Consider the following 11,828-nt stretch of genomic DNA (forward strand, 5'->3'; position numbering starts at 1 on the left):
CCCAAATCCAGTCCCGTGTTCTAAATACCCATTATCACTGGAGAACCCGACTCAAGTAACCTTACTAGTAACAGTGGATCTATTATTTATTACAGTAATGCCTAATGATTCCCAACAAAGACCACCAAACAAATACACAGAATTAAAAACCAAGCCCTGTATCTGAAAGGCATAAGATTTAAAAGAAGTAAGTCAGACAAATGAAGATAAAAAGGAAGTAGTGTTATTAGGTTTTACAGAGGGGAATTTTGAACAATAAGAGATTATAAGATTGCCTATTATGGCCCAATATGTTGATGGCAGAGAATAAAAATGAATCAAGAATTTCTGACTCTCTATTGTCTATTGTCTTAAGTACAGCACTTTAAAGCTGATTTCAACACTTTACTGCTAAATCAAGATCCAGCTAAGGTGGTCTTGAATAACTTTTTTAGCTTAAACTTCTCCTTTCTATTTACGTTTCTAATAATCCTCACAATAGTTTATCCTATCTGTGCATAACCCATTCTGTGTATCCCATGATATATTTTACCACAAATACAGTTTAAAGGAGTTCTTATTCCACTTCAACACATGAACAAATATTCATGCATTGTTACAAAGGCAGCAAAGGGAATACATACCTTCAGTTCTTTAGACATTCCTCTCTTTTCCAAAAAAGCATTGTGATTCAGGCTCTGCTCTTACTAGCACTTTGGCTGTTACAGCTATAAAGGACACAATAAAATGTGTGCAATGCAAAGAAGCCAATTACAACATTGTTTGAAAAAAAGACATATATACATGAGGCACTTAAAATCAATATGTCTTTGAGGGAGAGGAAAATGAAAAGGCTATCAATAAATATGAAGAAATATTCCAGTGGCTTTTTCCCCCTTCATGTTTGCAGAGTTATGCTAACATTCCAAATGTGTTGGCTCTTAGATTTTTCATTTGTATTTATTATTTCTGCAAAACACTGTAAAAATTAAAAAATCACTGTCTGGAGGTTTTGAACTAGAGTGTAGAAGCAAGAATCACTAAGAAATCTGTAATCTTCAGCAGGGACATGACAGAGCACTTTGGAAAGAGCATATCAGTGACTCTGCTATTTGCTTTTAAGATATTGGACTACCTCTTTTACTTTTAGCTTAGTTTCTGTAAAACATAACTAATTTCTAACATGTGGATCAGACCCTCAGCTATCATGAATTCCCACAAACAATTGAATTTATTGTTGAGAATTTGAGAATTAATAGTGCACACACCTATCTGTCAGAAGTAATGAAAAAGAATACTTTCTAGTAAAGGAAAATAGTGTAAGTATTTAAAGCTATCTATATACAGTCATAACACAGTGTAATGACTGTGGAGATCATGACATGCAGAGCTATAGAGCAGTAGCTTTAGGAGGTGTGCTAACAGACTAACTCTTCAGTGGCATTTCTTAGGAAAATCAGACCTCATTGCATAGCCATGCTGTAACAGTATGCTTGTGAGAATGCACATGGGTAAAAGTATGTGTGCAGGAATATGCAGACACATCCTTGTCTGAGTGTCGAACTGTCATTCCATCCCCATATCTTCTGCATCTGTTGCCACTCTCGACTAGACTTTCCAGAGGATGGTTTGAAAGGTTTGAAAATCTTAAGGTTCCTACTATAGTAAAGAAACAAGATGACTAAGGGTAGGAGAAAGTCTCTTAAAGGAAGGGCTGATACATACATACCCTTGATTAGTAACCAAAGACATTATACAGAAAAGAAATGGTCAGAATTCCTAAGCATAAGAACTAGAGCTTGCTTAGGAGTAACAGAATGCATGAGGTTGAGACTGGTGACATTAAAATTGTACTTCTTGTTGCCTTTACTTTCTGTGGCGAATGTAGAGATGCTACCAAAATTTTATATTCCATTCCTCTGAGCTGCTCAATTGATTATGCCGACCTGTGTCTGAATTAGCAAAGGAAGCAAGATGGTTTCACAGGGCTATTGAAAGTGTATCTAATCCATTTAAGCATATGAAACCACTCTGATAATGACTGATGAATGGAGTTACTCATAAATAAGAGCATGATGGATGTGATGTAAGAACAGACACTAGCCCTGGAATACTGGAGGTGAAAGTAGTGAAGGTTGTTACAGCAATGTTCATCAAATAATTCAACAATGAATTATTCAGCAATGAGTTCAGACTCAAGAGCCATTGGGAAATGCTTCATTTATGCTCTGCAACAATCTTTTTTTTTTTTTTTTTCCCCCGAAACTATAGCTATTAAATGAAACAGTGCTTTGCCAAGCTGTGTGCAGACTTTGAGAACCACAATCAGTTCAACATAGGCATTCAAAAATACGGATGTTTCCATCTGCAGTCAAACTAGAATGGTGTTGTTCAAGATGTACACTCACTGTCAGTTCATGGTGTTTACAAATAATATAACATCTAAGAATCATGTGCTGTACTAGACTTCAATACTTAAGGTTGACATCTGCAAACTATATTAAAATAGGACAGCCAAGTAGTAAACCTCTGGCTTCTCCAACATTGGGAAAGCATGGAACTACAGGCAGAGATCTAGTTAGGACTAAATCTCAAGAAACAGTAAACCATCTGCATGAGATAGACCCGGCACTGTTGAGTGTTGCAGTAATGAGTTGGGTCGTACCTGCAAAAGAGTCAGGTGCAGTTGGGAACTCAAACAGTGATACAAATTTAAACCAGCTGCAGCTAGACCAAAACCACAATTTGCAGGCCAAGCCAAGCCAAGAGCCAACAAAATTTTGAGATTTCACCAATTTTTACAAGCTTATTAAAAATTCAGTCTGTGCCTCCCCTCCCCTGCAACTGTTTTTAAGACTGTATGTTTTCTTGTATGCTTTTCTTTTCAGTCAGGACTACACATGAACTTTAAATGAAAGCAACTGTTCTCACAAGAGAATCTAGAACTTTAAGAAATGTATCAAATATTATCTCACACTCTATTACAGGCCTTAATTAAAATAAAGCCAAAGTGTAAAATATGTTTACATGAAAGACAACACTTACTGTAAGTTATTTTTATAGGTACTTTCTAGTAGTTCAAGATTTTAGATCTGCCAGTGCATGAGAACAAAGATTTTTATTTGCAGGTGAAAGTATTTTAAAAGATCATTTAAGGAGCCCCAATTTCCATGAATTGGAAGGGGAAAAAAACCCTCATATCTTTTCAGGGAATTAAACATTGGTTCTTTGTCTTTGGAAACTCTTTAATTCAGTCAATATCAAATAAATTTAATTTACTTAAAAATAGTTCAGACTGGGGAAAATTGAAATATAAACATGCATTATTTCCAAGGGAAAATACATAATGGGAATCTAGCTGGGAAGAGACTTTTCTTTACAATATATGAAATATACAGATCATTCTAATCACCTTATTGTCATAAGGAATAAATTCCATAAGTTCTGTGATCAAAGCATTGTGCAGGGCTGCTTGGATGTGTATTTAACATAATTGAGGCTTAAGGGAAAGAAAGGTCACCTTTCATTTTGAAATACCATTAGGTCACTAGGATCATATGTTAATGTCACTACATCTGTTAAAGCAAAAAGGGTATTATTTACTGCACTTTTTAATTCTAAATATTTTTATAAGAATGGAGAACAGGATCTTGGCTAGTGATTGTTCAAAGAGCTGGCAGGTCTGACTCACTCTGAGAAACAAACCATGTTCACACCTTTTTTCTGTTACATTTTCATGCTAGGTGTATCTGGTTTTTGTTTGTTGATGGAAGATAGTGTCCTAACTGCTGGTATCCTTCTATTAAACCTGGTATCCATTTTTTCATTACAAAGAGCTTTTCATCCTAAACAAATTATCTCTTTGATCTGCCTGTTCTTTTTGCGTTCCAATCCTCAAATTCTTGGAGGTCATACCTGATATTATCCCATGAAGCTCATAACATGATGGGGCAGATACTAAGAATGCAAAAGGGAGCCCTATTTTAACATAGGGGTTAAGATATTTTATGTACAGAGAGGCAACCCCCTGAAATATATATATATTTTATACTGGACAAGCACTAGCAAAAAAACCCCAAACCAACAAACCAAACAAAACAGGAAGTGAGCAAGCAAGCAAACAAACAAAAAGTGCAACCAAAACAAGCAAAAAATAAAATAACCCCCCCAAAAAAACAACCAAACAAAAACACACACACAAAAAAAAAATCCTGAACACATCACTTTTTTATTGTAGGATGATCTTTCAGACCTGTCAGGGACTTGGACCAATTCCCTACAAAGCTGCGTGGGAATCAGTGCTGGTGCCCAGCTGTGGATCGCAGCAAGGCTAAGAACACAAAAACAATGGGACCATGTTCTTATCAGAAGAGTGCTTTTAGGCCACATGAGAGCAACTGGGTAACCACAGTCTGTTTCCTCTGTGTACTGGTTTGTATAGGGAATTTATGTAGTTGACATTTCCCCTTGCACTCTTGCACCAATAATCCCTTTAGGGACATCTCCAAATTTTGTCAATACAAATTCTGAAATAGCTGAACTGGATCCACTCATTATCTTACTGAGCTTTAGCACAGCTATCTTGACGTGTTTCCATTTGAAGCCATTCCTTCGAAGCACATAGTCTCTGAACATCATTTTCTCTGACAGTGCAGTGCCACATGGCTATCTCTTTCAGACTTATTCATTACGGTTTAAAGTGTGGACTATGTGTAAGGTGTGAATGTTATGGCATTCTGTAAATCTTGTTTTTCTATGTCCTGTATTATTCTTAAGCTCCCTGTGTCCTCTAGTGTCTACCTATCAGAATTGCATGAATTGGCAAATACGTTCCATTTTCTTGTCTCAAAACATTGAAAAAAAAAAAAAGTTAAATTTCCATTGAACCAATTTTCTTCTCTCTTCTTTATTATTTCTTTTTTACTAAATATTATATTAGCAATGATATTTCTGTATTTATTCTTGTTAAGCAACAGCAGCATGTGTGGCAGTATTGCCAATTTTATATATAATCTTGCATACACACGTACATTTAATATGTATATTTAATATCTGTGTGCTTGCTGGAGATTTTAGCAGCCAGTATGTACATTTTATTGTGAATGTTGATGTAGGCTTTGGTAGATACTGTCTAGTATACTGAAGGACATTCTTCTCTCACTTGGCCATGTCAAACTGTCACTGGGGACAGCTGCTTACATTCATCCTAAACTAATATTTGGGTACAGACCACAATACATTTTTACAGAATTTGGATTTTGACTGGAGAGCCAGTATGTGTGCACATAATTGACAACTGGTTTATAATACAGATATATCAGGAACAAATTCAGATTCCACAGGTGACTTCATTTGTGGCCTTCTGAATTCTTGACTATATCATATATATATTACTAATGTACAGAAAGTATTTTTCTAAATTTTTTTTTTTCTGGACATAATTCACTTTTGTTCGAGGTGTAGACAAAACATCACATCTAATATTTGCCAAAATTCATTTTGCTTTAATATCTATTCATCTAACATTAAGTCCAGAGGAGGGCCACAAGGATGATAATGGGGCTTAAGCACCTCCCGTATGAAGACAGGCTGAGAAGGTTGGGGCTGTTCAGCCTGGAGAAGAGAAGGCTGCATGGAGACCTCATAGCAGCCTTCCAATATCTGAAGGGGGCATACAAGGATGCTGGGGAGGGACTCTTCATGAGGAACTGTAGCAACAGGACAAGAGGTAATGGGTTTAAATTTAAGCAGGGGAAGTTCAGGTTAGATATTAAGGAAGAAGTTCTTTACAGTGAGGGTGGTAAGGCACTGGAGCAGTTTGCCCAAGGAAATTGTGAATGCTCCATCCCTGGCGGTGTTCAAGGCCAGATTGGACAGAGACATGGGCGACGTAGTTTAGTGTGTGGTTGGAACTATATGATCTTAAGGTCATTTCCAACCCTAACTATTCTATGATTCTATGATATTTGAAATTAAATTGCACAGCAGACAAGGAAAAAACAGAGAAGGACTGGAAGGAAAGGTAAGGGCCTAAAGAAGTATCAGCAATGTTTAAATATTTTTCTTGACTGAACCTGACAAAGGGTTCCTTCTGTTTCAAAATTCATTATACTATACAGTACTATTTACAACACTTTGAACAAGCTGTTTCAGAGACTCAGAAAACTACTAGTAAGCTGATAAGGATGTTTTATAAAACAGGTAGCAAATGGCATAATACTTCATACTTTAATACATAGTTTTGTATCATACCACCATATCCATAGCCACAAACAATAAACAAACATATTAAACCCCAAATGTTAATATCCTAATGATTACAATATGTAAAGCCATATCCTAATTTTAGTGGAAGTAATTTCATTGACTGTCTCAGGCATGGATCAGATAATTCTTGCATCACAGCAATGTTCAGAAGAGTTCATGATTCATTTGGCCAAATAGCATTCTTTCTGATGTTTCTAAACAGCTGACCAATCAGTGTGATCAAAAATATCTGAGAAAGAAAAAAAGATGATTTAGAAACAGCAAAGAAAGTGCTGATAGTCACTCATCACAGAGTCAATATGATTGCTATCCTATGAATGACAGTGCAGATAAAGGAGAATGATCAGGACATGTGCCAGAAGATATAAGCTGAATTTTCTGCTCTGGCACAGGCTTGCAGTGTGACCTCCAGCAAGCCACATCCACAGAAGTATCTTGAAATCTTTTTCAAGTGGCAAATAATCGTTATGTGTCAAGTTTTTCAGTCCCCTGTGAATCCAAATGTGTTTGGACTTAATGATCTTAAAGATCTTTTCCAGTCTAAATGATTCTATGATTCTACAGTTCTTGGTCTTAGCCCCTTGAATGGTGATAACAGTTCTTTCCCATCTGACAATGTGGTGTCAATGACAGTACACCGAAGACCATGAGACACTCATGTACTTCATTAGCACATGAGTGTAGTATTTGCTTGTACTAGTAGCTAGTACAAGTATGAATAAAACCCATTTTCATTACTGAACTGGCCCACTCCATAGCTGGAATGCTTTTATTGCATACTTCTGTGGAAAGGTCCTACATATGGGAGAGGTAAAATAGGTCATACTTTTAAATCTCTGAGCAAAAATGAACTAAACTCATTTTCAGCCTCACAATTTCAGATATTTTCAAAAAGCCTTCTGCCTGCTTGATGATACTCAAACATTAGAGTATCTGTGGAACAATCGATTCTTGTTGACATTATTAATATGATTTTGTTTTTATATTGATTTATTACTTTTCAGTCAATAAAATTTTCTCATAGATGGGGGGGTAGGGGAGGGTTTCCATGATTTTGCATTGTTTGATTTAGCATATTCATGGACTGGGTTCTGTACAGATACAGGACAAAAGAGGTCTTTTGCTCTACAGGTTTTACACTCTCTGTAACTCCTTCCTGTCCTTACAATGCCATTTGCTTTCACAAGTCAGGTCAAACATTTCATTCAACAAACTTTGAATACCAGCATCTGTGATGGTGCTTGAAAATATGGGAGTTTGTTGGTAATCAGTGCTTGATCTTACTTCTAATTAAAATTGATGGAAAGCTTTACAAAATTTTGGAGAGTGTGCCAAAACCAAATGGCAATGAATTGATTTTTACCCCCAGCAGGACATCAATATTTTGTGGTTTTTTGCTTAAAAATACTCTTACCTGTGTAATTAGCAGGCTGACAGTAATTGCAGTTAAGATCAAAACATTTTTTTCAAACCACATATTTAAATGCTCTTCACATCCCTAAGCAAGTACAGATGAACAGATTTCAATAAAAAATAATTTCAACTTTGGAATACATATTGCATCTTTATAAGAACATACTTTAAAAATACATAGAATAGGACTTTCTGCATGTTATGATGGGTTCCGATATTTACTTGCCAGAAAGTAAATAGATTAGTAAAGTGTACTACAGAGAGTTAGCTATAGCATTTTTAAAATTGTCTGAACTGAGCAGATAGTTCTTAAATATTTATGATATTTATGATATCTAATATTTATGGAAATCTGATATGGAAATGTTCCAAAGCTTGTGAATCAATCAAAAGTGATTTTGTTTTTGTCTGAGTGCATCCTGAAATGCATGTGCATATTTTCCAGAACACAGTCTATGTTTATTTTATTGCTTTTTAAAGTGAATTATAAATTGTTACATAGATTAAAATAGCTATAAATAAAACAAATGCTTTATATAATTTGAAGTGATCTTTAATAATGACAAGGGTTTGTAGAAACAGAGTACAATTCAAGACTGATGAGCAAAGGGAGACAATACCAGATGTCATTTGATAACATCCTTACTATTATTTACTGTTCTGCCTTGTCAAGAAACAACCTGTGCTGATTGAATTTGTGTTCTCATTGGACAGTCCTATTAACATGTGAGGGTATATTGAAGAAAGAAATATGTATCACTGCCCCTTTACATTAACACATGCAAATGCTAACATGAACTGCTCTTGGGAAACACATCTCATATTTCAATGCTTTGCTCATTCCTTTTATCTTGTAAAGTACTGGAAATGCTCTGGAAACAGATAATACAAACAGCTGGAGACATTGCTGAAACTCTGTAAGTAATGAACAGTAATTACAAATGGAAAATGTACCATATATTTTTATATATGGCCAGTTCCCATTGTCATCAGTGATTTGCACAGAATGGATTTCTGAATGTCAAGATGTTTTCTGCTTCATAAACTACTACTAAATGTCCCAATGTAATACTGATCAGGCACAACTCCTGTTTTCTTGAAGTATCCTTAATTTTGAACTGATTACATGACTGACACCTAACAAGTAAAAAACAAGTTTTCAAAGTGACCAAAGATAAAAAAATGAATATTATTAATACTTTGGCATTTGTAAGCCAAGTCTTGATGGAAAATATGTTTTGGGGTTTGTTTTTGTTTGTTTGGGGTTTGTTGGTTTGTTGGTGTTTTTTTGGTTTTTTTTTATTATTATTTGGTTTTGCTTTTTTTTTCCCAAGTCCATTTTAGTAGTAAACGTTACATTTATCAAGACAAGTCTTTTATTTCTTACCATGCTGTAGGTTGAACCCCTTGGGACATCACAAAACCATTTCTTCAGACTGGACTTTGTGCATGAACATGGGATCTGAGTGCTGTTTTCCTTGTTTTTATTCCTTTCCCACTGTGTAACATTGTATCTTCCACAACATTCCATCTACAATAGAAATCCTGTAACTTGGTAACTACAACACCTATAAAGACTGTCACACAAGTGCTAGCTAATAGTTGATTAAATTAGCTAGATAGATAGTTTCTCTCTGTAGAGAGGGTTGGAACTAGGTGATCTTTAAGGTTCCTTCCAACCCAAACCGTTCTATGACTCTGTCATTCACCCTAGTGTATCTATCTTGCATTTCCTATTATATCCGGTGGATAGTACAGACTTAAGAATAATATGATCTTAAAATATGCTTTTGAAAGGAACATCCTTTTAGACTTTTGGAACATAAGTAAATATGGAAAAGTAAAAAAAAATACCAGCCCAGATTAAAGTAAAATACTATGACAATCAATCGCCCTTAATTTTCCAAAGTAATTCCAGTATAGAAATTGTGTGTAAGCAGTAAACTATATTAAGGATATGCTCACTGTGAAGTATAACTAAATGAAGAAAGAAAACTATACATTATAGGAAACAAAAATAATGAATATTGTTTCATAATCAATGTGGTAAAGGCAGAAAGATTTTAATAAAACATATTTTAATAAATAAAAATAAAACCATATACGCTCTGGTTTACTTTTATTGAGAAACTTAAATAAGGACCAGATTTTGAAAACTTTTAGTTGTTTGTTACTTCTAGTGTTGTATTTGCAAAACCTCTCCACTCTTACCAAGAGATACTATGCCCTATTCAAATGGATTATCAATTAGCTCTTCTGAACAATTTATTTCAATCCCAGTAACACAAAATCAAACCAAATCACCAAACAATGTGGAGAATGGAATTCTTCTCATGTAGGAAATTCCAGCAGTTTTTCATTCTGAATCAGGATGAAACTTCAGAAAGGTTTGAATTGTTTTATGGGATGAAAAGTCTGTCATATTTTAGCTCAGAGTATACCAGCACATAGTCTAGCTGCACCACTGACAAAATGGTGTCACCATTGATCACTAGAGAAATCATGAATGCAGTGAGAGAAGACTGGGTTTTCAAAGAACAGATTTTAAATATACATTACAAATGCATTTGTACTCTTGAGTCCAGGCATACATGCTTTGTGTGTTATCTGGAATCATAAATTACCTTCAACATTTGTCAAGAACTATGCAATTCACCTCGGCAAGAAGTCACGTTAAGGGATTATCAGCTGGTCTATAGAAATATATTAAACCATATTACATTGTTAAGCTGCAGTGTTTGTAATTAAAAGCTCATGATGCAGAATTAATTTGCACGGTGGATAGCAGGCCACTGGACATAAACATTGCTAACAACTTTCAAAATAATTGATCCCAAACAAGTGCTTTAAAGGACTTTTCCGAAATTGGAAACAAATTATGTGCTGCCAGGCCACAATAATTATTATGATTAATAGTTAAGAATGTGTACTGACAGTATTGATTCACAAACTCATTTGAGGCTTTAAGCATTACTTCTGAGAGTGTCCCAGCGCAATACCTATTCAAATGCTCTCACAGTAGGAGCTCTGCTTTGACATCATAGCATTTCTGTCCATGGTGCAGGTCAGTCTTGAGACCTAAGCAGACCAAGTGTTTTATGATACTTAGCACTGCAGAAGATTTTAGAAAACACATTGTTCTTTTCATCTGCAGTAAACTTCAGTGACCAGAACTGTCTTCCCCCACATAAATTTGCAGATCCTTCAAAAACCTAATCTCATTCATCCATAATAATCCATATAACAGCAAAGAATCTGCCTACCCACGTATTAGCAGTCTATCTTGAAAACTCATCCTTTACTAAAGGGGTTGTTTTTTTAAGGTAAATTCTGATCGGTAATACATATTTTGGCTGATGCAGTATTTTTGGTGGTGATAATTCATGGTTTTTTTTCCTTACATTGTGCTGCACAGCATTCAGAATGTTCCACACAGGTTCCTGCTCAACCAGACTCTTGTTCCCATATTCAGAAATAACTTCATCAATTCTGTTGTTCCATTGATTGTGGACCTGTTTATAAATATTTATAGCATTTGAGAGATGTATATTGAAATAATGTGGATGGATAGTACAATCCTTGATCTCTTATTGATGCTCAGGTTTCTTCAAGGGTTACTTGCAAGCAGCAGTATTCTAATCAATTTGCCAAATATGATTTGAGATATGTCATAGCCATTGCACTAATAGGAAAGTTGAAAGCAAAAGGGGAAGATAAATGAAGTGATCCAAATCACAAAAATAACAGTTGAACACAAGGTGATTAGCCCAAATGGAGACAGAAGAGACAGGGAACATAGTTAAGATGCACCTGATCTTTCTTGAAATACTAAATCCTACCTCTCATACTTATTTTTAGTAAGCACAGCACTGTATAACAATAAGCAGAAAACCAAAATTGATTCTATACCTAATGTGATACAAATCTATGTGAGCACCATACATTCTGGCCAGGTCACATATTGCTTTGGGATAGGGGAGTTAGCAGTTCATGTTGGCCCTATATTAGGGTCTTTGCAGACACTGCTAAAATACCCCTTCAACAGTAATTGAAGTGGACAAACTGATCACACATAGAGGGTGTAGCAAGGAATGCATGCTGAAAAGAACTCCTAGGCCACTGGAAGGAGTCATTACAAAACAGGGAAAAAATGAGGCTTCTCCAACTCT

The 11,828-nt window shown here is 35.3% G+C and overlaps 1 protein-coding gene across 1 annotated transcript in view; it reads right to left on the bottom strand.

Moving 5' to 3' along the window:
• Nucleotides 1-6,400: 6,400 nt before the first annotated feature.
• The window catches only part of TSPAN19 (tetraspanin 19), a 10,695-nt gene continuing 5,267 nt past the window's right edge, over nt 6,401-11,828 (bottom strand). Inside the window, 4 exon segments of the mRNA XM_010010419.1 lie at nt 6,401-6,475; nt 7,661-7,744; nt 9,047-9,190; nt 11,061-11,171. Of these exon segments, the coding sequence (XP_010008721.1) occupies nt 6,401-6,475; nt 7,661-7,744; nt 9,047-9,190; nt 11,061-11,171 (414 nt within the window).

The sequence above is a fragment of the Nestor notabilis genome, unplaced genomic scaffold (assembly GCF_000696875.1).
Source record: "Nestor notabilis isolate BGI_N333 unplaced genomic scaffold, ASM69687v1 scaffold13102, whole genome shotgun sequence".
Taxonomy (NCBI): domain Eukaryota; kingdom Metazoa; phylum Chordata; class Aves; order Psittaciformes; family Psittacidae; genus Nestor; species Nestor notabilis.